Raw genomic sequence first — 26672 nt, 5'->3', positions numbered from 1 at the left:
GTTTGAAATCTGTCATACCTTCACTCTCTGCTACCCAAATAAAAACTCGCATCACTTTCCGCCGAACAGGATCAATCTTGGACGTGTTTGTGATACTTTAGAAACATAATAATTCTTCAAGCGAACCTTGTGATGATGTGGATGCCGATACCTTATAGTAGATTATACATCCCCTCACAGATGGAAATACTTGTTTGATGCTATCACACACCACCAGGCGGCGGCTGACATGCCCTGTTGCCATGGAGACGCCCCCACCCTCGACAATGTGGCCATTGTTTGTGGTTGAAATAATTCAGCATGCTGGACAAAGTCAAGTGTCGGGTCTTCGAAGTCGGCCTTCGGGGCCCCTCTGTGAGCTTCTCTACGTCAGTTTCAATGCAAATGTGGCTTTTTAGATGCAGGCGAATCAGTGAGGAAGAGTCCTGCAGGGAGGAGGAGGCTGCGCACAAAATGACCACTGTTGTCGCTGCAAGGACGCCAATGCTGGAGGGTTTTCTTAGATGTCCCTGCACCAGCTGCACCATGTGGCGCTGGGGCACAAACGAGACCTTCGCGGGCGACAAAACAGGTTTCCAAGAGACTGAAAACCAGCTACTTCTTCAGGAACGACACTGCTCCCCTCCAGTGTCCAAAGCGTGGAACTGCAGTAATTTAAAGACCTCAAAAAGATGGAGAAAGTGACCCCCAACCGGGTCAAACGTGAACTAGAAGGTCATTTCTGGGTTTGCGATTTTAGACGTGGTTCTAGTTTGCAGGTGCTTTGGCATCTGAGCTGCGTTGGTGAGGCTGTTGCAGGGGGTCATTAAAGCACACAGCACAAATGTTTGGGCCATTAAAAGAGGTGAAGATAAGATAAACTCGCTGGAGACGTCCCACACCAGGCGGTGCAGGTGCAGAACAGGACAGCAGATTAGAGTCAGGATGAACTGCCTGTGCCCCTCATGGCTGTGGACCTGATTCGACACGCACCTGATGTCCTGATCACTCCTGCTGGATGAGGATTGGCTGGGACTACATTAAAGCTACAACTAGATCAGCATAAACACCTGTCAACTCCGCCTTTATCCTTGGGCTATTGGACCTCTTATCACCTGGGTAGATAGTGTGTGTGTGTGTGTGTGTGTGTGTGTGTGTGGGGGGGGGGGGGGTCAAGGGGCGAGGGGGGGTTCCCTCGCTGCTGCCAGGACGACACTGTCGAGCTGAGAACGATAGCGCGGAGCGCAGCGACAGACGGAGAGCAGACTGCTCGGGAAACAGACGTCAGTCAGAAGCAGGGAAGGCGCGCAGACATGGGATGCTGTAACGTGAGGTGTGGGCTGATCGCCGGAGCCGTGATCGGAGCGGTCGTCGCCATCCTGGGAGGGATCCTTATCCCGGTGGGGAGGAACATCATCAAGGGGACGGTGGAGAAGGTATGGCGATCGGTCGAACTTCTGGAGCGGAGCAGATAGGTGTGTGTAGGTGAAGGTGAGAGCTTACCTGGTAAACTCGAGCCGACAACGGAGGCTGCTTTGATTCTGACATCAAGCCAGAAGAAACATCGTACAGCATGTTTTTCTCAGACGGCTTGAAACCTTTTTTTTTGTTGTTTTTTTGCCTTTTCATGTATCAGCGGGGTAGCTGGCCTTCTGGCAGACTCATGCAGTGTTAAAAATAGCCCGTCTGTATCTGCAGGAAGCGGTCCTCGAGCCTGGAACGACAGCTCATGACAACTGGGTGTCCGCGGGGGCAACAGTGTACAGGCAGTTCTGGATCTTTGACGTGAAGAACCCCCAGGAAATTGTGAATGATGGTGCCACTCCAGTGGTGGTGGAAAAAGGACCTTACACCTATAAGTGAGTAACCGTCAACTCGGATGCAAAAAAGACCAGGAAAATATCCCTAAATGGACCTTTTCCTCATCAGGACGCGGTACCTTCCCAGGGACAACATCACCTACGGTGACATTACCGTCTCCTTCGTGCTGCCCGCTGGAGCCATCTTCATACCCTCAATGTCAGTGGGATTGGAAGAGGACAACGTCACCTGCCTCAACCTGGTTGTAGCTGTGAGTGTTGCCTGGAGAAGTCGCACAACAATGGCTCATTTTGTCGTGGTCGTGGTTGTTTTTTTTGGCGGGGTGTATAAGTTACTGCGCCCTCCTGTTGAGGTACCGGTGAAGATGTGCGGTATAGCGTGAGACACGTGGCAGTGTTCTCGTATATTTTATGGCAGCAATTACAACAATCAGGGAGGATAAATCCACAAAGCCTGAATTGGACATAGAAGTTAGTTCTTGAACCCTTGCACACCCTTCCAGGACGGGCTCGGTGACCCTTTCAACTGTCGCCCATCTATTATATAGCTCAGAAGATGTGCTACCTCAAAGTTTTTTCACTTCTTTGCTCATTCCCATTTCTTTAGGGTGCTTATTCGCTGGTCCCGGAAGAAGTTTTGGAAAAGTTTAGTAAACTCTCCTTGTTCCAACACCGAACGGTCAAAGAACTCCTGTGGGGTTACAGAGACCCCACATTTTTCATCGAAACAGGCCTCTTTGTTTCCGTGAGTACAGAAGCGGCGGAGGGACACGTCCAAACAAGCAACAGAAAGCAATAAAAGGCAGCTTCCAACACTGTCTCATGTTCTCCACCAGTACAACGGTTCCACCGATGGCATCTACACCGTCTTCACGGGGAAGGACGACATCTCTAAGGTGGGACTGATCGACAGCTGGCGCGAAAAGAAGTGAGTCTCCACACGGGCGACGTTAGCCTTGCAATGGCCTGCCCTCCGGACACATTTCTGCTTTGTGATCAACAGGAAATTAGATTTTTGGGAGGATCAATACTGCGACATGATCAACGGCACAGGTGTGGATCAGGCGCCCAAGCTCCTGCCTCAATCCCGCCACTCTGAACGTGTGCTAACGCTCTCCTCCCCTTCCACAGATGCTTCGTCATTTCCTCCATTCGTGGACAAGTCGAAGCCCCTCTACTTCTTCTCCTCGGACATTTGCAGGTGAAGACCAGCGCCGCTCTGTGGCGTCAACTTGTAACTGCGGCAGAACAGTGACGCTTCATCCGAGGGGCAGAAACACAGACTTTTCTTTTTATTAACCAGCAGAGGTCAGAGCTTTCCAGTCCTGCACTGGGAGGGAGGTCTCTGCCTGCGGACAGGCCAGGGACACCCAGAAAACTGTGAAAAATGCTGAATCTAAGTTGTGTCTCTCCAGGTCTGTGTCAGCTAGCTTTCAGCAGAGCATGGATCTAAAAGGCATCGAGGTGTACCGGTTCACCCTGCAGCCCAACACCCTGGCTGCCCCCACCGATAACCCGGACAACCACTGCTTCTGCAGAGATCAAAAGGTCACCAAGAACTGCTCGCTCGCTGGGGCGCTGGACATCAGCTCCTGTCAAAGCGGTACACAGCCACAATCCTCCAGGCTGCTGCGATAAGCAACACGCCTGTTTACGTATTATTTACGTTGCAGGTAAACCCATCTATATCTCTCTGCCTCACTTCCTCTACGGCAGCCCCATCCTGCAGAGTAACGTGCTGGGCCTGAATCCCAGCGAGGAGCATCACATGACGTACATGGACGTGGAACCAGTGAGAACAGCTCGATGCTAATGCTTCAAAGCTAGCCAAAAAAGCTGATGTTGTTGTTGCTCCTCTCCCACCAGATAACCGGCTTTACCTTGGGCTTTGCTAAAAGGATTCAGATGAACATGATGTACGGGCCGTCACAAAAAGTCAAGTGAGTCTTCTAACCACGGCTGATATTCCGCCATAGTTAACTGCTAAGCTAACCTGCTACTGACTTTGTTTGCTAAAAAAAAAAACGTGTTTTGCAGGATCTTTAAGAAAATCAAAGACTACACCATATTCCCCATTGCCTGGCTGAACGAGGTAAGCTAGCATGCTCGCACGTCTACTGTTATCTCGAGTATTGCCTACCGACTCCCGCTGTCTCCATCCAGACGGCCGTGCTGGATCAGGAAACGGCCGACATGTTCAAGGAGCAGCTCATCTCCCGTATTCGGATGCTGGAGATGCTGCAGTACAGCCTGCTGGGCATCGGCGTGTCCGTCTTCGTTCTGTGCCTCATCGGCTTTTGCGTGGTGCGGAACAAGCGGGGGAAGCTGTACTGAATCAGCTGTTGTGTGTAAATTGGAGAGCAACTGTCAATTTTTGCTGCTTTGGGACGTACGCACCTTTGATAGACTGGCACAGGTTGTTGTTTTGTATCATTTCAGTGTTATTTATGATGCCTTAACTTTGATGCTGAGGATGATGTGCACTACTGTGATTGATAAAGACCCATCGCTAATAGCTTTTAGCAAAGTTTTATTTCAACTGCAAACACTGTAATATTCCTTCTATCAGGGATTTGTAGGGGAACTATACAAAAATGTACACAAATTAAAACTTTGCCGATAGAATGTTTTCCAATAAATCAAAGCAGAAAGTGAGTTTTTCCTCTTTGATCGGAACAGTTAAGGAAATCAAAGAAAAAAAAACGGAGTCTCATAAAACTAACGCGATTATTGTTGCTGGGAAGTTTAAAAGATACGTTGATTTCGACCTTCTCGTTAAATTTACGTTTTTTTCTCTCTCGTGTTAAGTCTAACCCTCTCAGACCAGCTTTGGTGAACAAAAGACATTGTTGGCTTGTTAGCTTTAGCTTCACTTAAGTTGGTATCAAACTAATCTTTGGGACATGTTTTTTCTATGTGACACCTGATAACAGCGTCTCAGCTGAAAGTACTGGTAGGGGCCAAAGATAGTGAGCGGTGGCCCCAAGTCCCCTGATCTGTCAGTGCCGTCCTTCTGTCCATTCCAGATGGATAAAGAAATGTTTCAGCAACAAAACCAACGTCATCCGGTTCATCTGGACAGATTTATTCAGGTTACCAAGACATTTAATAAATAGAAGCACAAGAGTGGACACGCAGTCAGGTTTAAAGTCTTTCCATTCACCTGTACCCGTCCTCACAGAAACCCGACACACAACATTAAATTAAAGGGATGATACGCAAAACAGTCTGTACACAAACGGCACACCATCTACAGGAGCTAAAAGAGACGGGGGAATCAGTCCAGGGTCTAAGCTAGCTGTGTTTAGCTGTATTTCCAGATTAGTTGGAAAATATGGGATGGATCGACGTGATTGCAGATATTCTTTTCTGTTATGCTCATTTCTGGCAGCGGAGTTAAACACAAATCTGACTTTGGCAGGTTTGAACAAGGAGGGTTTTCTATTAGCCGCCATTCCGTTAAGAAAAATGCTAATTTGATATTTGAGAGGGCCACCGTGTCAATCACAAACCATCCCTCCGTTATTTTCACAGATCGAAGCAGTCGCGCTAGCAAAAGCTGCCGACACAAACAAAGATGGCCGCCCTGGAACCATTTCTATCCCTAACCTTCGGCCCGGCTCCTAGCTTGGGAGCCGTGGTGATGTCATTTGGAGCCAGGTGGTGCAGCGGGAGCACAACAGCGGCCTCGCGCTCCAGTTTGATCACTAGCATATGTCGTCAATCGGAACAAATATTGCATGAGAACAAAAGGGCCGTCGATGTGCGTTCAAGCTTTTGAGCTTTTATTTTGGGGGAATTCTCAGATACGTTCCTGAACTACAACCAGCCACCAGGGGGAGACTGACACAGGCTGCTGGGGGGGGGCTTTCACATCTTCCATTTTTATGTACATGTCAGAAGAATTACCAGTCGAGATGTAGGGGCGCAGACAGGCCTGGTCTGGCTCCGTGAGCGCGGTGTGTCACAGTCACATGGTCTCAGTGTCTCATGCAAGGAAACGGAGCACCAAAGGCTCCGGCATTAGCCGTGGGTTCAACGTGCAGCTGCCCGGTTTGAGGGAAAGAATAAAGACACGGAAGAAGGTGGGGCCGGGTCAGACCTCCGGGACGTGATTGCGTCTGTTGCGGCTCTTCCTTCGGTCCAGGAGGGGCTTCAGTTTGGCCAGGTCCCCCCTGAGTGGCCCCGGCGGCTGAGCCGGCTGCTGCTGCTGCCTCTGCTGGAGGTTCTTGAGTTCCTTCCTCTCCTTACAGAACTGCTGCACAGCCAGGCTCTCCGCTGGGCTGAAGGCCACCAGCAGGTCTTTGGGGCGGAGCGAACCGGCCCAGGCCCACTGCGACTGTCGCTTGTCCGTTAGCATGCTCACCATGGCCTCGCTCAGGACCCGCAGGCGGATCTTAGCCACGGTGCGCTTGAAGTTGTTCTCGGTGGTCAGGCAGTAGTAGAGACCCTGGTCAGAGAGCTGGGCGGAGCGAATCAGGAGGCCGTGCTCCGTGGAGAGGACCCGGTCAGTCAGTTTCACCTGCGGTTGACAGGACTAATGTTACACCTGTGCCATAACTGACGCACTTGTTGTTGGTGAGCTCCTCTAATCAGCTCCTCTAATCTGAGTTCCTCTACAGGTGAACAATTAGCATTTATTGCGTTGAGACACCACGTTGGACACGGACACAGAGACGGTAAAGACAGACCAAACACTGCAGTTGGGAAACCATGGGGGTGGGGGGAAGGGGACAGTTCATGTCAGGGTAAGGAAAAGTGTTCAGGGGAGGTGTGTCTGTGGGGTGGGGGTGTCCTTCCACCTGCAATCTCAGCCTGACTTATCAGTGTATTGATAAGAGAATCAGCTGCGTGTTCACTTTCTGCGAAGAGTTTTGACATCATTGCCTGGGTCGAGTATTTCAAGAGTCCCTGCGGTGCCTTTTTCCTTGTTCTGGCATCAACACCTCGCGATTTAATGTGAAAGCTGTTTTTCATTAGGCCGTACGTCTGAGTCAAAGCCCTAAAAGACGTCTCTGTCAAACACATAAAGACCACCTGCTGAGTGTTTGCTTGAGCTAAGTGGATGTTGAAGTACGTCGCTAATTACGCCGCTTCACAAGCGCCCTTGTCTTTGACCCGTCCGCATGGTGACTGACCTCTTTCCTTCTGTCGTTGTCCCTCTGGATCAGCCAGCGCACGGACGCCTGGGGGGACTTTGGAAAACACTCCAGGAAGGTGGTGTTGTTTTTCACACCGTACTGCGTCATCTCCGCAGCATTTCTGTAGGCTAACACACACACACACGGAGTCACGTTGGACGTCAGGAACACACCCCGCAGATGGACGCAAATCTGTCCGAGACGGCTGCCAGACTCGTCAATCTCTCCCAGACTTCCTGCCCCCCCCCCGCACCGCTAAACGATACATCACTCTGCGCCTGAGAGAGTTTGGACTAATTAGCGCTAGGTGCCATACGGTCGGTCCAAAAACCTGAGGGGTGTAAAAACGGGGAGATGGAGCAACGGTGGCCACCAGTCCTGATGCCTCATTAACTGACTTTCCTCTACCTGGAATCGAGGAAATGAGCTCTTCGCCCAAACTGTTCGGCTAACATCAAAAATGTTGAAGTAAACCTGCAGGTTTACTGACAAGGATTAGCCTAATGAGACGAATATTTTTATATTTCCCCCAGTAACTCAGCTTTAATTACCTTTCAGGTTGAATCCTCGACACTGCGTGAGCGGATTCCCGTGCATGATGTCTTGTCTTCGGCTTCTCCTATAAAAGGCAGAAACGGAGCGTAAACACAGCTCGGAGACATAATAACAACTTCGGATTCGGTGCCAAACAATATGAGGAAGACGTGACTGTTTTTCTTGTCTGTGCATGACTGGTAGCTGAACCCTGCCGGTTGTCAGTCACCTGAACCTCTCAAAACAAGTTTTATCTAAGTTGCTACTAAGGAATCGACAATAACGTGAAAAAACCTGCTCGTCTCACGGGAACACGCGTGAGCAGAAAAACATAAACTTCGCTCTTTGCTAACGTTTACTTTAGCGCTGGCCAAGGTTTGGGAGAGCTGCCGCTGTGACCGGGCTCGCTAATCAACACGTGTCAATGCGCATTAGCCCTCAAAAGGTATGTTTTTTTTCCCACCCTGCCACAGAAAAATCCTCCGTCCACACTTAAGGCCTCCTCCCATTAACTCAATACATCTGCGGAACCACATGCTGGAACGCTGTAAACTCTGGGCTACCTTTTGCCAGTGGGGTAGAAGCGGGAACAGCTGAGACCGTCCCAGGCGCAGTACGGGTCCCTGGCCAGGCAGCAGTCAGCACAGGCCGAGCCGTAAGCCTGGCAGCGGTGCAGCGAGACCTGCGACAGCCCGAACTCAGAGCTGATGTACAGCTGTTGCTGCGAAGGTAAACAGTTCAAATGTCAGTGGGCATGTTTCTCTTCTTAAATGGCTAGCTGACAGGAAAATTGTGCGGGGCTGAGGCAATTAGGGAATTCTAGGAGGGCAAATAGAGGGCAGGAGAGTTTTGTTCAGAGTGTAACATATTAGATAATGACGGGGGAGGGTGGAGGGATACTTACTTTCTTTGAGGATATTCTCAGACTTGTGACCGGAGCTTGATTCTGAAATCACAGATGGATAAATGCTTTTTATTAGTTGCTAGCTTAGTTGACCTTAGTATAGCTTAGCAGGAGAATGGAAACATCCGTCATAACTCAACAACATTACACCGTTATTTTTTGGGGGGAAGAAAAAGAGAAAAACACCTTGTTGGGATCATCCTGGAAGATGGATCAGTCAAGCTAATGATGAAAACCACACTTTTTAGCTTAGCTAACATTGTCATTTATTGTCCGTGTCTTAATAAGATGTTTGTCCAGATGTTTTTTTTTACAGTTTAAATATTTTATTTGAGAGTTCCATAAAACTTTGGTGGATCAAAGGAGTCATTTGATCACAGGCGGATCACACCGTCATCAAAGACGAAGTGGAGGGTTGCCCCGGCAACAACCTGACTCTTGGAATGAGCTCGTTTCACTGCATGTTTTCCATCACTCCACACTCAAGCAATAACAGCCAACTCTTGAATGCCACCCGCCATTGTTGGCTCTGCCTTATCCCCTTTTGTGTCCTGGCCAAGCTCCCCCCTCTCCTCCTTCCTTACCAACCCCCCCCCCCCCCCCTCTTTCCCTTTGATTTTGCCGAAAAGAAAGTGATGAAAGTGAGAGACTAGAAAGCAGACGGCTGACCTTAAACACTTCCAGCTCCTCCAGGATCAGATCTTCATGGAGGGAGTCGTTGCTCGGTAGCACAATTACCTTCTGAACTGTACCTTTGTCTGGGGGGGGGACAAAGAAGACGGTTTAGGGGCTGGAACCACCCACAGCATTGATCCAGATGTGTGTGAGTGGAGACAGCATCAAAGCAAAAAGAATGTGCTGGCGCTGATCGTACCGCGCCACGTTTGACAGTCTGCACGCTTCCATAAAACAAACAGAGTTACAGTTGCAATGAAACCTGTGGCCCATGGGCCCAAACTGGCCCACCTAAGGGTCAAATCCGGCCCACAGTATGAATACCAAACAAAAAAAAATGCATGAAACTTTGGATTTGACTTTGGGGTTGTTTTATTTGGTTGCTGTTGAGCAACACAGCTACAAGATTGTGTTCTTCTTCAAGTGTTTGCTTTTCAATTCAAGTTTCTGGAAATTCCTCTATAAGAACTCTGCAGCGGGGGCCTGGTAAGCCTCCACGAGGGCCAGGAAAAGGCCAGAAACGACCGCGGTCATTGTCAGTGAGTGTTTGTGTCTTGGGAATGTGGAGTCGCCACTCCTGGAAAGGCCCGATAAGAGCGTGGCCCTCATCCTCCACACAAAGCAACGTTTTCTCCGGGCTGGGACGGCGTTGAGTAGAACTGGCTCCTCCTCAACAGCGCGATAAACACAAGCAGCTGTGTGAGATTCAGAATGCAAACATGTGCACAATGCGCCCGAAAATCCGTGCGTAACTGACAATGAACGCGTTATTCCGTTCAGCTGGCGCTCTGCGGGAAGAGTTTAAAGTGAGAATGGAACACGTGTTACCATAAAGACGGGAGGAAGACCTGCGTGTTGTTGATCTAATCTAGCTGGAGCTTGTCCCTTTGCCCTGTCTGTGATCTATACAGCCTAAATAAACCGTTTATCTGATAAACATCAGAACAATCATTGACCTTTAAAGCACAATCTTCAGATTAGATAGAAGACAAAATCTTTTTTAAGCGCCGCAGGACTCACCTGTGCCCAAGAACAGCACCTGGTAGTTGCCGTCGGCAGCCGTGACCTGGTCCACCGCCACCGACGTGTATCTGTAGTCGGCGTTGGTCCGAACTACCAGAGGTCTTCGTCCCACCGGATAGATGGGGTTGAACATGACCGGATGGTTCCGCACAAAGGTCACCACCTCGTCTGGGAACTCCTTTGTTGTCTGGATGTCAGGTGTGAAAGCTCCGCCGGGGCACTGCGGACGCAAAAGGAGCGGGGTTGAACTCCGGGTCCGGAGGTATTTAACAAAGGAAAACAATTATTACTTAAGTAATCAGAGGATTTCACACTGAAACCAACAACAAGCACATAAATGATTCGGAATCTTGCTCACGGTTCCTGGCCTTGGGTAAGGAATGCGCCCCTGGAACGCCACCCACTGAAAGTTGGGTCCGTCTCTGTGGGCGAAGGGCCCGTTGAAGACGGTGAGGATGTCGGCCATGTTGTACACACACACCGCTGAGCCTTTAAACACAGAGCTGAAGAGACCAAACGCCGATATTAAAGTCAGGGCGCTAACCTAGCTTAATGCAAATCGTGACACTTTGTGGGGAATCCGAGGATCTGCTTGATATTCCCTTTGACCGCTGAGCTAACCAGACAGAGTAGTTTTTAATAGAGCGCCTTTTCTCTTTTGTTCTAATATCCAATTTGCTACAAAAAAAAATCCCAAATTCTGCGGCCTGCGCTAATGTTAGCATTGGCTCGGCGGCTGTGGGTCTTACCTCGTGGATGTAAAGACCCCAAACACCAACAGACCTTTGGGGTGGTCGGTTTCCAGCAAAAACATGCTCTCTGAAAAGGGAGAACACAGGTTTTCACACAGGTGACGCTCATTTCCTGCACAGGTGAGTCGATGCCGAGGTCTGAGTACGCTCAAGACTTCAAAATATTGGGGAAGAAGTCAAAACAAACCCAAAACAATAGAGCAGCTGTTATAAAAAAGAGCCGCAGCTTCGATCCAGACCAAGCAAAGGGAGTGTTTACGGAGAAATGAATCACTGGAAACTCTGGAACCAGACGGCGAATTCAGGAAACCGATTTTCCGAAAACACGAAAGGTCAGGCTGAACTCACCCAGCTCGTCAAAGTGAGTCTCCGTCCCGTCTTCCTCCAGGACCGAGCACACCATCCTGGCCTTCAGGAAGGTGGTCCACTTGTTCACCAGGCTGCGCTGTCCCCCGATGTCATTCTGTGCACGAGGCCACACGCGGTAACGTGGCGACAAAACACACTTTATTTGGATCTAGACCAACGGAAAACGCCTCACCGGACAGACTCTGGCCACCATGGTGTGGATGTTCTTAGTGTTCCCGCTGTTGTCCGTCAGCCTCTCGCGGAAGAAAAAGTAGAGCTTGCTGTCGTTGGGGTCCGAGCCGTCGGGGATCAGGTGGGCGTCGATAAATATCGGCTCTGAAAGCAGCATCGGAAGAGGTCAAAAACGGTAAAACCCAGAGGGTTTTCCATGTGAATCCGTGCGTGGAATCACCGCTCAGCCACTTGGAGTTGTGTTGGTCCGTCCTCACGGCGTTCCTCCTGGTCAGGCTCCTGAAGATGGCGGCGTCCGTCCCCATGAAGTCGATGTACATGCCGGAGAAAAGCTCCTGATCTAGAGGACGCGTTCACACATGCATCCAGTCAGTGATCCGGATCGCCCAGAGTTCGCTAGCTTAGCACTGTCGACGGCTTTATGGCGTAATAACAGGCTGCACAATCTCTTGCTTTTCACCGCCTCGTCTTTGTCACTTCATCACTTTCTGGAGGATGTGGTGCCAGTTAGGGGAGGATTAGGGGTACGAAGCACACGTCCAAGCTGGTCCGAGGAGAAGTTGACGGCTCAGGGGGATCCAGACCGCCAAGGAGAGCAGATTTTTCCCATTTTGTCGTCTGTTTGAATTATTTGGCTTCGACTTTGGCTCGTTTTTCGCTGAACTTTCTTCTTTTCTTTAGTTTTCAGCTATCCCAACCGCGCCTCATTTCCCAAGCTGCTAACTCGACGTATCGTCTTTAGCATTAGCCTCATTTTAAGCCCCTTTATGTCGGGGGTTTTAAGCTACCAACATGCTGCAGATACTGCTGGCATTAGAAATATCTCTAAAAGTTGTTCATCTGAGCAACCAAGTGTTGATTACCAGCATGAGCATCGTCCTTGGCAACGGCTGACCAAGCTAGCAGCGCTAATAGACATGAAGGTAATTTCTGGGCTACGCTGTGAGTCATTAGCGTGATCGTTGGATGTCATTGTTACACTGTAAAAAAGCAGCAGCTAGTATGTGTTGCCACCAGGCACATAGCAACAAAGCTAGGTTTATAGAAATGGAGCACAGAGGCACCTACTGAGCATGACGGACACGGTGTTGACCCGAGGGTTGAAGGAACATCTCCCCTTCCCAGATTCGGTCTTTGAGTCAATGAGGAAAACTTGTTCCTGCCGCAGAGGAAACAGGAAGTTAGCTTCGTAGGACAAGTTAGGACATTGAAAAGAATATCCCATCTGTCGTTGCTGTCGACAGGAAACTCTTCATCCTTCCTTCCTGTTTCTCTCCGGTTTGGATCTGATCAAAGGTAGAAACTTCCTGGACGGCTCTTCTGCTGTTCTGCAAGGGGACGGAGTCTTTCCAGTTTCTGGCCTGAACTTTGCAGACGGAGCGTCAGTGCGGTGTGGAAGCAGCCTCAGCTGGCAGCGCGCTCCCTGCTTATTAGCATCTGGCAGCGTGCTGGAACTCCGCGGATAAACCTGGACTCTGTTCTGCTGGGTGTCTGCCCTGATGCGTTGTTTGGGAAACCAGACTTCCATTTTAGCTGTTTCCTTCTCTTTTAGGATGACACCAAAACCCAGGACTCCCACATAAAAGTTGGGAATACCGCAGACAGAAAACTAGCATCAGCTAACCTTTACATGACATATCTAAGCTAGCTGGTCAGCTGATTTGAGAACAGTGCTTCTCAACTTTCATATGCACTTTGATCCTTTGATGTTTTGGCTAACGCTCTAAAGAGGGCGATATAAGAACAAGATTCTGGGCCAGTTCTGGTGTCCCCACCTCAGGTCTGCGGCCCCTGTTGATGTAGACGCAGACCGGACTGTAGGCGCCGCTGCCGCACATGAAGAGATGGGTCCGGTTATAAGGCTGCACCACTCGGATGAAATTCCCACAGCCGTGCTGGAAAATACAGAGAGAGACAAGGAAAGGTCAAGGGTGGAAGGGAAAGTGAAAGTAGGGGACTGGAGGGGGATATTTGAGAGCAGGTTTATCGCTCCTCAAGTATCCGGTTCCGTGAGACAGAAATTCACAGGGAGCGTGAGAGGAGCAAGGAAAGTCGGCAGGAATACCAGAACCTCGACCAGCTGGTATCAGCTCAGATCTTATCGGAGAACTTCATGACAGGAGACAGAAAATGGGAATGTGGGGAAACACAGCAGAGAGGGAGAGGAGCAGGGGCGGAACTGGGCCCTTCAGAACCTCAACATGAGTCAGAGCAGCAGAACTGACCGTGACTCAGCTTCCTCCTCCTGGTTCAGCTGCAGGAAAACATGGATCCTCGCTCTGATGAAAAAACGGGGATTCACCTAAATTAGCGTCTCCTTTGAGAGTTTCTCTGCTCCTTAAGGCAGCTGCATTTATCCCAGAACAACCCAATTAGCAGGAAAACAGCGTAATGGAGGAGTTGGTCCCCTGGGTCCTCCTGTATGTCTTCATTAGCTCTTGTTGCGGCTAACGAGCGCCGCTCAAGCCTCAGCTATGTATCCTCAATGAGTCGTGTCCCATTTGCCACCTTTGATTCTACTGGTTTATTTTTCTTCCGAGCCCCGCTGCCCCCCTCCCCCCAACGGGCCTTCGCTCTCGTCCCGACAAATTGCTGCGACGCGGAGAGGAAGTCGGCGGCCAGTGGACATCTGCGGCCCCGGACTCAGATGGGAGGGGGAAGTCCCAGGAGGCGGGAGGGACGGTTCCGCGGGAGGCTGACTTTGAGGAACGGATCCGCGAACAGCTGACTAAACCCTCGGCCCAGAACATGCACACGAAGTGGGACGAGCACGAGGGTTTGTGTGTGAGTCATAGCATGAGTCATAGCAAACATGCTAATAACCTGATCCATCACTTCATATTTCTGACCTTTTTACAGCTTCAACGAAGCTTGAACTCACTCTACATTCAGGAGTAGCATAGCAGCCCCACACTCTCCTTTTAGCACTGTTAGCTTCGCGTCATCTGCTAGCGGGTAGCAAAACTTACCGTGGGGTCTTTTCCCGCCATTTGGCACTCGTCTATCTTGGCTGTTGACGCCGGCCAGAATAACTGAGGAGACACGTTAACAAGAGACAGATCAACAAAGAGAACGTGTTTAGGGCGACAGAACCCAGAGAACCCCAGTGGAACCGGAACAATCGGAACGCTGCGAGAGCTCCAGCACCTGCGTTTGAAAACCCACTCAAAGGGCTCCTGATGGCTGGATCAAGCAACGTAATGGATGTAGCGCGGCGCTCCCCAGGGGGCCCTAAACGCTCCCCCATCTGTTTACGCGCTTCACGGCCGTCAATTCTGCCGAAGATCTCTTCTTCATCGCACGCCAGCCGGCTCGGAACGTTCCCGGTGACCTCAGCGCCGCTCTAATGGCAGTAGACGTGCGCCAATTTGCATAAATTGCGAAAATGACGGCAGCTCGAGCAATTTCTGACCCGCTCCTTCCTGACAAATGAGCTAGCTGGAGTGTGGGAGAGCGTCAAATGGAAACGGCGAAGAGCGCCTGCTGACCTTCAGCGTGCCGTGCGTGATGTTGTTGATGTCCATGGAGAGGACGTGGTCCTTGCAGCCCACATACATCCTGTCCTGGTCCTCGTCCATGTGCAGGATCCTGTAGTCCATGGCCTCGTCTGCGACGCTGTAGTGTTCGAAGGACTGAGAGGCCTGCAGGTCTGGGAGACAGGAAACACCTCAGTGAGCTCAGGTCCACCAACACAGAGGAGACCAGCAGACCCAGAACTCAGGAGGAACTTCCACTGAGGTTCAGAGCTGCTCAGCTCTTGGTGGAGAGGCCTCAGACCTCCTCATGACAGAGAAGGAGGTTAATTTAAAGTCCCAGAGCAGGAGAACCTTCTCCTCATTACAGTAGATCACAGGCTGTGGAACACTGGTGGTTATTTTCAGCCCGTTCTGCTCCGCCGACACCGACTCTGAGCTGCACCATCAAAGGCAAACTCATGAATATTGATCACTTCTTCAATCTGCAGAAGAACAGGAGGAGGCCTCTTCCCTCTCCTCTGCTGACCCTCCTAAACTCTTTTATTCCCTCCAAACAGGGTCCTCCACTTTCTCTCTAAGCCTCAATGGGGGGAAAAGTGTTTAAACCAAGTCACCCACTCCACATGTTTCATGAGGAACGTTTGTTGGAGGAGATAACACCGGGAGCGGCGCCTGGGGAACGCCATAGAGGCTGAATAAATGCTACATTCTGGCTAACAGCTAAAATAAAACAGGCAGATTTAAGAACAAAAAGGAATTAAATAAACTCATGAACACCTTTGAGTCCATAATCCCGAAACCTGGACGTGGACCACAGAATCTTCTGGGTCCGGCTGTGGAAAAAACCGTAAACAATCCCTGCGGCTGAATCAAAGTCTGGCGGTTGGAGCTAAAACAGGATTTGTTTAGCTAACTGCGCTGTTGATCGTGGCTTTGGTTGTTGTTGTTGATGTTGTTGTCTTATTGTTGTGGCGCTTCACCACCGCAGCAAACGCAAACCACATTGGCTAGCGGCTAACGAAAGGATAAAAGCAGCCGCTAGCGGACAAATAAGGAAGGAATCAGTCCCTCACAGGACACAAGCCTCTCCCAGCTAACGTGTGTTTGTGGACTGTGGGAGGAAACAGGAAACAAACCTGATTCAGTGCTAACTGGAATAAGTCTCGGAATGTCAGGATGAGGCAACCGCGCTAACCGCAGCGCGCGGTGCCGCCTCGGGTGAGTCTAAATATGGAACCAGAACCAGTATTACTTTTATAGATGATGCGTTTTCTGACACTCCAGTTCTGACCTGAGCCCTCCAGGAAAAAAACAATGTTCCGAGGGCGCCGGCGGGAAGCAACGGTTTTAATATTTGGGCGACAGTCGGATTGTTTTCTCAGCGGGGGGAAATTGAACACTTTCATTTTCCGTCTCTGGGGCCGAGGTCCAGTTGAGCCTGTGGGTGTGTCACCGGGATCAGGCTCAGCTCTACTAAGAATCCGAAAAACAAGGAGGGAAAAAAGGCTCTCCCGAAATTCCGGACGGGATCCTCACCGCTCTCCGCTTTCAGGGCGTCACACAAACATCAGAGTTGGCCAGACGGAGCACCTGGAAGACTCGGTCCATATGTCTGAGTGACAGTTCACGCACATCCAAGTCGCAGCGCAAAGGTTGGAATCCCCAGGAAGGAGAATTTCCAGAACCCGTGCCAGCTGCTCACAGCCACGTCCTCCGGTCCAAATTCCAGAGCTGCAACCTCACGGCAGCGACTCTTCATCAGAAACAGAACCTTGTTTTGTAGTCACATCTGCACACATGAGCTCCATGAGCCATGACTTTAATGGACATTCCTCACGTCCCGATCACACGTGGACCCCAGGCGGAGACGTTCCCGAGCCCGTCCAGCAGCCAGTCTTATCACATCGGATCAGCTGGCTGGGAAAAATTAGTGTGAATGAGACTTTTACTGTAAGGGAAACCAGTAGACCGACGACCCCCCCGAGGACCTCACAGCACGACCGTCTCGGGCTTTTAGGCTTTGGTCTGGAGCGGTCCGACACGATCCGGCACCTGAAGGAGGGGCGAGGGGGGCCTGGAGGCCCAGGCTGCTCCGTTGGGAGGTGGTCGAGCGGAAGCCGCACAAAAGCCTTTTGTCGGAGCGGCGGCGGTCTGATATTACCCAGCAGGTAGCTTTCTGCTGCCAGAGGCCTCACGGGGTCCGAACCCATTCACCACGTCGCTCAGAGGAAATGAAGGAGCTGCTGGAAACTGGTCTGGAAGTGGCGCTGCCCTGGGATTCCTTTAGGGAGCGTCCGATCGTCCCGTCACACCTAAAAGCTACTGCTGCTACGCTAACTTGGTGTGTTAGAGAGATGTTCTGTCTCTGTGCTGTTGTTCACGTGTCAATGCTACTGCACGTTGCATTGATCTATTTATAGCATAGCCTAGCGTAGCATGACTAGCATAGCATGACTAGCGTAGCATGCCTCTTTCAAGATTTGGCTCATAAATCTGTTATTTTTGGAGTGTTTTTAAAAAAAATAAGAGCAAATCTAAATTGGCATTTAATGCTATTTTGTGAGACTTCCATCCCAACATCCTTGCGACATCACGGCCGCCGGCGCCGAGGGGGGGGGGGGTCAACTTCCAAGCAGGCTGAAGCTTTGCCGGATGGTTTAATTTAATAAAACCCGTCGCTTCCTGTCAGCCGGTTCTGCTTTCTGCTCGTTCTTTAGAAAACCACCAGCTGTGGTTGGTGCGGAAGGAAGCTCAGCCTGGTGGAAACACAACTGATTGCTCGTGGGCACAGACTCCAGCGAGGGGCAACGAGCTGCCGACTCTCCTCCGGCGGCGGCGGCGGCGGCGGCCAAAAAAGAGAGGGAACTGTCGCCGCCGCCTGCATGGGAATGGTTGCAATTTAAAAGGATTAGAGCGCACTCCGCTCCGGCTCTGCTTTCCTTTCTGTGATTACACACCAACGATGTGGCCTCTGACTGTTTGCCGCCCGCGGCCGCCAACACGTCCGCGGCTCTGCTGCAGGCGCTCCGTACAAGGAGCGGTTTGTTGTTGGGACGCATCATCAAAATTGGATGAGAATGTGGGATCTGGATAAGAGCGCCACTGAGGTCTGAGGAAACGGTGCCAGTTGACCCCAGCTGGTGTCACAGAGGACAGGGGGGAGACGCTGTCTCTCTGACTCTGGTTGAAGATGAGCTAACCGTCACGTGTTTCTTAGCCGAGATGCGACTTTGGCGCCGGCGATATTCCCTGTAAGCCGCAGGAACCGCGCCTCACAAAGAGAAACGGCCCGTTCGCATCAAAGTCCATCCCCAGCTATTAGAGGAACGCTAGGAAAACACGGCTAAGCTAGCTTTCATTTCCTGTAGGCATAGAGGACGTGGCCAATTCCTCATGGCGGCTCTTTAGCGTTGCATCCGCTAACGCTAACGTGTCTCCTGCATTTGGTTACAGCTCAGGTCTTCACATATTCAAAAAGATTGAAAATATGAACATTTTGACCAGATTATCCAAACACAGAGTGATGGAAAAATCTCTTCAGTGTGGTGCAGCTTCACAGAAAGACACTGGCTCTAATAGCATCGGACGCGATAATTCCGGGTAAAGTTGGTGGGATGAAGGTTTGCACGGAAGCCTGCTATTATTTTCACTGAGACTAATCAAATTATTGGACTGTGGACACGTTTATGGAGGACAGAAGGGACGGACGTGAGAAGAGCTGCGGTTTATGAGACGCCCCCTGCTGTTAGCCAAATGAAAATCCATGAGCAGGGAAGGTTGTGAAGTCAGCGTGGGGCAACGATACGGGTTAGCGTCTAAGAATGTTAGCTTCTGGAGGAGGAGGAACAGTTTCCTTGTGAGCCAGAAGGTTCCAGGACCTTAAAGAGGGGGTCATTTACAACCCACCCCATCTATTCCCTTACCACATAATGGGCTAGCATGAAAGCAAGCCCATGCTAATCCTCTCAGTGCTGAGGAAACCTGCCCCGTCCGTGGCAACTGGTGGGAGGAGCCTTCAGCTGGTGCCAAGTACCATTCCTCTTTATCCAAACAACCCCCAAAGCTGTCCGGGCTGGAGGAGTAACTCAGGGAGTCGATGTTCTAGAGGGAAAACCGACCCGTCTCCGTGGCTGAGGACGAGTTTGACGACAGACAGTAAAGACCGGGTGCGCTTACACATCTCAGATGGAAGCTAAGGTGTCGTTCCCGGGTGCTGAGGCCACCCAGGACGCCTGGAGCTGGCTGACAGAGTCGTCCGATTGTCTGTCCAACACACATACTCGGCATTCCCGAGGAGCCAACGTGCAGCGCTTTGAGTCAGTCAGTGGGGAGAGCTTCGTAGCCACGGCTGCTCCGTTAGAAACCATCCAGAATCCTCCCGTCACGGATGCTGGACCAGGAGCGCGGGGTGAATCTACTCCCTCCTGTTTCCCCACAGCACCAAAGTCAACTGTGGGTTTCAGCGACCCGCTTGGGTGTCGGGTCACATCCCCCCGTAAGCCCCGAAACCTGAGAGGACAACCTGCCAATGGCAACAAGCCCTCCCTCACGCCTCCTCTGCAGCAGTCCTGCTCGCACAGTTAGCCGCGTGAGCTTTTAGCCGCGACACTTCGCACGCGTGCAGAAGATGGGAGACGCCACCAGGTGGGACCCGACCAGGTTGTTGCTTGTGAGGCTCGGAGCAAAGGTCCAGAATCCCCGAGCGTGGGAACAATCCCAAACGATCCAGCAGTGCAAAACATCGATTAGCATCGTAGCTCACGGCCAAACAGGTGCCGCCGCTATGACTCTGGTCCAAACCATGCCGGAGGCTTCAGAACAGAAGGTCAGTGATTGTGATGATGTTGAGAATTTCCCAGGTGACCTTGCCTCCCCGGGAACGTCTTTTGTTGGCATTGATGGGAATGAATGACCTATCAAACGTGTGAGGAGGAATAATGAAACCTTCAGGAAGGTCAGATGGGAGCCAACCCTCCAGACACACGCTCAGTCCTCAGGTGATGCTAGCTGGAGCTCACCCAACAGCGGATGTTCCTCCACTTCCGTCCACTGGTACAGCAACGTTCCACGGATATCAAAAGTCGGACAACTGCGACAAATTTGTCCGTCCAGGAAATCTCCCAAATCCCAGAAAACTAGCGATTATCCATCACAGATTAGAATCATGTTTGACAGAAGGAGCCGATGCTAATGTGCGGGGCTAATGTACGCCAGAGACAGGAAGCTGCTTCCCAAAAGGAAGGAATTAACCTTCAGGCACTCCGACATCCTGTCCTGCTCCCGCCTGTCGGCACCGTCGATCTTTGACATCTTGACCTGCTGTTAACCCAGAAAGTTAGCGCACGCTTCCGCAGAGCAGCGTGCGATCGACTCAGTTCCTCATGAGCTTCAGATGATGGTCGGCGCTTGGACCCGAGGCAACATGGAACCGCCTGTTTTCAATCCGATCAGATTTTCCCTCAAAGCCTTTAAAAAAAGATCAACTGGGATTAAAGGACGGCTTTATTTATCCGGGAGCGTCCGTTCTGTGGTCAGACACCTGGTTCTGGCGGCTTTGGCTAATGCTAGCCTGTCGTATCTGCAACAAATTTTCAAGCAAATCCCGCAGCAATTCCAGACAGAGTCGGGAACGTTGATGAGATTAAACGATCCCGATCATAAAGCTGCCAACGCCTTGCTGGGGGTTTGGGACCAGTACCAGCAGGAACCCGGTTCCTCTGACTGGGAGCTGTGCTGCTTTAGTGGGCACGAACTGGTAAACTTCCATTGTTCATCAATGTGTTCCGGTATTCCGGTGGACCGGAAACACTCCGACTCTCGATGTGGCCGACGCTGACAGACTGCCATACTTGTTCCAAGGATACGACGCGGTTCAGCCTCGGCTAAACTGGTCCGGAGCATCGCGATCTGGATCAGGATCCGAAGGGACAACGAGGAGACCACCGGGAAGATTGGTTCCAGATGTCCGGAGCGCTCCGACACCTCGGATTAAATGGAAGCGGTGCCTGCTGGGTTCTGGTTTATTACCCAGAGGAGCGGAGCAGCACTCGGCTGTTTATTATCTGCATACTTTCACTGTTTATTATGCGGTTCTGATTGCGGCCGCCTGCAGCTCGGGAGCGCGAGCAGAGCGAGGGTGAGAGGAATGTCGGGACCGCCGCGCCCCTGGCTTGGATTTCAGCAGCCAGTCGGGGGACGATCCCAGTGTCCAGGAGGTCTTGCCTGGTTTCTTCAGCCCCATTCCCTTTGATCCAGTTTACCGTAAACACAGATTTTTGGGTCTGCAGGTGTCGGAAATCTTCTTCTTCTTCTTTTCCAACCGGTTCTGAGCCGCTGCCAAGCTCCCAGACACCACCAGGGTCATGACTTCCAACCTGCGCCCAATTGTCCCTGACACGGCGAGCGCCCCTGAGCAACCCCCCACTTGAGTTTCTCCAGAGGACAAATTGAAGAAGAGATAAAAATTCCGGATGGAATTCTGCCAAAGTTCTGAGAACAAAGGTGGAGATCAAAGCCTATTTTCCTAACTTCAAAGAAATAAAAATAAAAGGATGATTGTAAAGTGTTGCGTAAATCTTCTAATTGGTCTGATCTGACAATAAAAGCACCTTTTACCTTTAATCTTAACTAAAAAGCCTTTGATCCGTCCAGGACCGGCTCCTTTGATGATGGAAGCTTATCGCTTACATGTAACGACTCCAAATTCCGAGTGGATTTGCGAGTAGATCCGGAGCAGAACTCATCAGGACAGATGAGGGGAGAGGAAAGAGGAGGAGGAGGAGGAGGAGGAAATGTCGGAGCGCTGACGGACTCAAACCTCAGAGGTCAGAGGTCAGCAACAAGAGTTCAGTAAACCCTCCTGGTTCCAAAGCAGCTCGAAGAGCCCACTGAAATAAATCAGGAGGCAGATGCCCACAATGCTGCAGCGGGGTGGGGGGGGGGGTGGGGGTGGGGGGTAAGGGGGGGATTAGAGCCTAACTGGAAACAGGCTCCGGGCTAACAGTTTGGAATTTCTGCCACCGCGCAGCCGGACAGCGCCGGACGAGGAGCGAGGAGTCAGAATGTGATGCAATCCTCACAGCAGCACAGCTGAGCTGCACACCAGGCCATAAACAGGCTCGTGACGTTACCCCCCCCCCCCCACCCCCCCCCAGGACCGCTCAAGCATTTGTTTAGCATTAGCGGCGCAGAACATCTGGAGAACCCGCTTAAAGACAGATGAGGAGGAAGAGGGTGTTTCTTCTTACCTTCAAATGAGAGAAAGACTCTGGGCAGAGGCTGCGGGAGGCTGGACCCCCCCGCGGACAGGAGCCACAGAGCCAGGAGGGCGAGCGCCATCGCTGACGCCAGAGGTGGCCTGGCTAACACCTCCGGCCCGCGCAGGATCGCGGCGCTGCTGGAACGGATCACCAGTGTCTGCTGGAGAAGAGATCTGGAGTCAAGAAGAACGGAGAGTCGTGTAGCTACAACAGCTACGCGGCAGAGGTGTGTGTGTGTGTGTGGGGGGGGGGGGGCGGGGGCTACACCTGATGAGATGTGGAGGTGCGGAAATCAAACAAACCCTGATAAAAGCAGAAACATGTGGCCAAAGCTCATCTCATGCTGTATCTGTTGGGTGTCCACTCAAATATAGATGAGTGAAATCTGGTGTGTGTGTGTGTGTGTGTGTGTGTGTGTGTGTGTGTGTGTGTGCGTGCGTGCGTGCGTGCGTGTGTGTGTGTGTGTGTGTGTGTGTGTGTGTGTGAGACCACTCTTGTTCCCTGACCAACAACAGCAGTTCAATTATTGATTGCAGCAGGTAGCGTAGCGCCCGCGGGGCAGCTAACTCCTACGCAGTTGTGGGACGGCACCGAGCGGATGCTAACGCTACCTGCGCAACAATGGAGCCTAAAAGGAGGGGCTGTTCTGGTGGTGGGGGGGGGGTGCTCAGGGAGGTGGGGGGGTTACAGGGAGGTGGGGGGGGGGGTCTCTGCTCATGGCTTATAGATGCTCAATCAAAAATTGATGTCAGAAACGGGACGAGCTGCATGAAAGTTTCAGGTAGAGGTTCTGTACAAAAGGGAGAGTGCTGGAGCGTGACTGATGTGTGTGTGTGTGTGTGTGTGTGTGTGTGGGGGGGGGGGGGGGGTCCTGCCGCTCAGGTGCATGAGAGCAGATGGGCGACTGCAGGGGTGTAAAACAGCGTGGGGGCTCGTCCAGACGCTCCGCTGCCGCAGCACACGTCCTTGTTTGGACATCCAGCTGCAGCCTCGGAGCGACCAGGAATCACGCCCTCCATCAGAATTCCATCAAGAAGCATAAATTCTTTATAGTTTACAGCAGACACACACACACACACACACACACACACACACACACACACACACACACACCAGGAGTCAGCTCTGGGTTCACTGCACCACCCAATAACCTTCAGGAACTCGCCGTTCTTAGTGGCTTAATCAGCCGTTTCCGACACATTCCCGCGATTCCCAAATCCCGGAGTTTAAAACAGCTGGATGTGATGCACATTAAAGTGTCAGAAACCACTTCTGCGCCCAGAAATGAACCAACGCTTCATCCGGAATTCCCTCCGAATTCCTACGTGTGCCCATCTTGGGCGACTGAGGGGATTCGAACCTGTGACTTTGCCGGTTTTTCTCGAGCGGTACCAATCAGAGGGGTAGATTTGGGGGGGGGGGGGGGGGGGGGTTCTTGAGGGGGCTCCTGCTCTTTATCCCACACGTGTGGGGACAGAGAAACATTCTGCTGATACTTTAGTGGTTCCGTCTTGAGCTCCCAGACACATTTTATTGGTCTCAGCCGCAGCGTTTCCCTCGTTCTCACCAGCGTTTTTACTGGTCTACACTTACCCCCCCCCCCCCCCCCCCCCCCCGGTGCCCCCCCGTGCCCCCCCCTGCCCCCCCCCCCTTTAACCCAAACCAGAGAGAGTTTGTAAACTCACCGAAGCGTCCTGCTGTCCTGGATTACCACAGACCCTTCCAGAGGTCCCATCTACTCCCTCTGTGCTCGGAGATGAGGCTGATCTCCAGGGGGGGTTGGGGGGGGTGTCTGGAAACTTTGGCCCCACAGCTGCTGAACCCATCAGTGGGGGGGGGGGGGTCTCTGCACCCCATCTGAGCATCCCATCACACCCCACTGGATCAGCTTCAAATGCCTCCTTTGGTTGAAGGACACTCTTCAGGATGAGAGCCCCCTCTGACCCCCCCACACTCAGGGACCCCCCCACACTCAGGGACCCCCCCACACTCAGGGCCCCCCCTCCTCCACACTCAGGGACCCCCCCACACTCAGGGCCCCCCCTCCTCCACACTCAGGGACCCCCCCACCCCCATCAGAGGTACCAAACTGTCACATTGAGGTCTTCAAACTCCAGAAGTTCCCAGTTTAGCAGGAACCTGAGCGACGTCCGTGAGCGAGCGGAGGGTCGATGAGGAACCAATAACCCCCCCAAAACCAGCGGTTCTGGTTCTGCCCCCCCCCCCCCCCCCTCCACCTGAGCAACAAGCGGCTCTGACGGGTCGCTCCACACCCGACACTCGTCACATGACCCCCCACCTCTGGAACCGTTTTCAAAAGCCACAAATGAGATGATGAACAGTGGGAGAGGTCCGACCAGGACCGGGAACCATCCCAGACCAGTTCGTGGGCTGGTGGGACTCCCGCACCTGTTAGCCTTCCCTGCGGGGGCAACCCCAGCAGGTAGACCCTCCAACCCCCCCGAGGCAGGACACACACACACACACACACACACACACTCCGGTCCAGGACTCACCTCCTGGGACAGGCGTGGACACGGATCAGGTCCCAGTCCGGGTCTGTTCGCTCCCACTGCTGAAGGAAAACGCTGCTCGTCCTCCTCGGAGCTGGAGCGAGAGCGACTGAGCCGGAGCGTCGGAGAGGCTGGTGTCCTGTTACACACCCTCCCCCCCTCGCCCCCCCCCTCGCCCTCGCCCCCCCTCCCCACCACCACCACCCACTCTGGTAACTGTCCTCACAGAGATAGACCTTCATCAGCGTTTAAACACAGGAGCTGCAACCTTTTTGGACCAATACAAACCGAGATAGAAGCGGGGCCACGCTGCCCCCTGGTGGTGGGATGCAGGACCGAAGCTCCTCCCCCATTTAAGCTCAGTTAGCGTTTAGCTTCAAGGCATTCCGCACACAAACATGTTTTCTTCTTTCTGTCCATGCGGGACATCAAAGCAGAAAACATTTGGCTACAGCGGGCTAATTCTAAACAAACAACGGCCAGGCTAGCAAGCCTAAAATGCTAAATCGCGCTAAATCTCCTCTGCTTCTAGTTAGTATCATAGCTGCTAGCAAATGTACTGTCGCCGAACTACCACTATTCCCTAGAACAAAGGGAGGAGCCTCCCTGTGCAGTTAGCATTGCTAACAACGACTGTGACCTTCGCCGTTCAGCTGCACCCCTGAGAGCTTGAGAGCTAAATTAGCCAGACACATGAAAGCTCATCATGAGACATTTTTGGGGTTGAATCCAAACCAGAGGAGTCGGCAGCCGCACGCTAGCGTATTTAACCAAAATAAACATTTAGAGGTCTTTGAAGACTTGTTAGCATTTTTACTAGCAAGTTATCAAGTTTTACTGTAAATTAAATATGGAACAAAGCAACGAAGGAGGGACAACTGGTCAGAGGTGTAGGCAACAGAGGACAGGCGACGGTCTAAAACAAGAGAAGAAGACGTCAGGGGAAGAATGTGGGGGGGGGGGGGGATCAGGGGGGGGGGCATCAGTGGTGGAACTAATTACCCTCCTCCACCACAATTGAGCCTGATTTACACCTCTCCAATTAAAGTGTCAGGAAGGCGGAGCAGAGCATGATGGGTTATTTTCCTCTCTTTTATTGTGTGTGTGTGTGTGTGTGTGTGGGGGGGGGGGGGGTAGAGATGAGGCGTGTCCCCAGGACAGAGCCGCGGTGGTAAATTAGCTTAACGAACATGGAGAGACAAACAGGTGATGAATGTTGATTACAGGAAGTGTCTGTCAATGACCATAAATCCCCCCCCCCCCCCCCCCCCACAAACCCATGGTTTCTCCTCTACAGGGGGGCCCCTCCCGCCCCCCTCCCGCCCCTCTGCCGTGTCTTTGCAGACCTGTTCCTTGTTAGCCACGCAGATGTTACTCGTTTATCGCCCTGATGGGCCAAAAGAGGGTTAGCAGCTGCGGGGGCGCCATCATCTTCATTTAGCTTGCAACGGTCTACGTGCTACACATTAGCTGCTAATATGAGGCCAGTGAGCTGCATGTATTTAATGGGTGATGTAATTGTTAGCGTTAGCGGTGGTAAAGTGAGGCCCACATGACAGCAAAGCTTGGACAATACATGAAACATCAAACGCCCCAAACTAGCACAAAGGAAACATCAGTTATACCCGTTCAAGTGACTTAGCGTAGCATCCAAAAGCAGGTCATCATCTCTTCTAAATACAAGCTAACAGGTTTTGAGAGCTAGCTTTTGTTAGCTATTTGCTTTAGTTGTGACTGGGTCCAAGTCCACCCCACCCTTCTGAGCATCAGTGTTGTTCCTCAGCCCACAGCGCTTCAAATGCTAACCGCTGCAACGCTGCATCTGATTTCACGCGTTAAAAAAAAATCAAATCAAAACAGTTTTCACTCTCCACGAAGCGACTCTGCAACAAAGACGTCCTTGTGCGCTAACATTTCCCGCCCGTCCGATCGCCGTCACACGCATTCCATTGGGGGCAGCGCGGCGAGCAATTAGCATGAGCGTGTGATAATCTCGGAGTTACAAACAGTGTGTCATTATGACGCGTGACCCATCCCGCGCGAGACAGATTCACCT

General features: G+C 51.8%; 2 protein-coding genes across 7 annotated transcripts; one reads left to right on the top strand and one right to left on the bottom strand.

Annotated features, from left to right (window-relative positions):
- The first annotated feature begins 1193 nt into the window (after positions 1-1193).
- Positions 1194-4439, top strand: cd36 (CD36 molecule (CD36 blood group)). Its single transcript, XM_003972714.3, has 12 exons — positions 1194-1415; positions 1678-1838; positions 1909-2050; positions 2407-2544; positions 2636-2727; positions 2803-2852; positions 2931-3000; positions 3215-3402; positions 3473-3591; positions 3666-3739; positions 3837-3891; positions 3963-4439. The coding sequence occupies exons 1-12, from the start codon at positions 1293-1295 to the stop codon at positions 4131-4133; spliced, it is 1383 nt and encodes a 460-aa protein (XP_003972763.2). The 5' UTR covers positions 1194-1292; the 3' UTR covers positions 4134-4439.
- Positions 4317-24754, bottom strand: sema3c (sema domain, immunoglobulin domain (Ig), short basic domain, secreted, (semaphorin) 3C). Of its 6 annotated transcripts, none has more exons than XM_029825484.1 (18): positions 24620-24754; positions 22092-22276; positions 14857-15017; positions 14338-14400; positions 13144-13263; positions 12437-12527; positions 11589-11708; positions 11370-11512; positions 11177-11291; positions 10826-10895; positions 10435-10579; positions 10074-10296; positions 9048-9136; positions 8379-8420; positions 8038-8195; positions 7492-7559; positions 6938-7068; positions 4317-6321 (listed from the first exon to the last, which is right to left on the bottom strand). In XM_029825484.1, exons 2-18 carry the CDS (start codon positions 22180-22182, stop codon positions 5896-5898), a joined length of 2256 nt encoding a protein of 751 aa, XP_029681344.1. In that variant the 5' UTR covers positions 22183-22276; positions 24620-24754; the 3' UTR covers positions 4317-5895. The 6 variants fall into 6 exon arrangements, with proteins under 6 accessions (XP_029681344.1, XP_029681343.1, XP_029681345.1 ...); XM_029825483.1 differs by having other exon boundaries at positions 22092-22263; XM_029825485.1 differs by having other exon boundaries at positions 22092-22260.
- Between the last annotated feature and the right edge of the window lie 1918 nt (positions 24755-26672).

The sequence above is a fragment of the Takifugu rubripes genome, chromosome 18 (assembly GCF_901000725.2).
Source record: "Takifugu rubripes chromosome 18, fTakRub1.2, whole genome shotgun sequence".
Taxonomy (NCBI): domain Eukaryota; kingdom Metazoa; phylum Chordata; class Actinopteri; order Tetraodontiformes; family Tetraodontidae; genus Takifugu; species Takifugu rubripes.
Note: the sequence above shows the minus strand (reverse complement) of the source record. Positions and strands in the feature narration are given on the sequence as shown.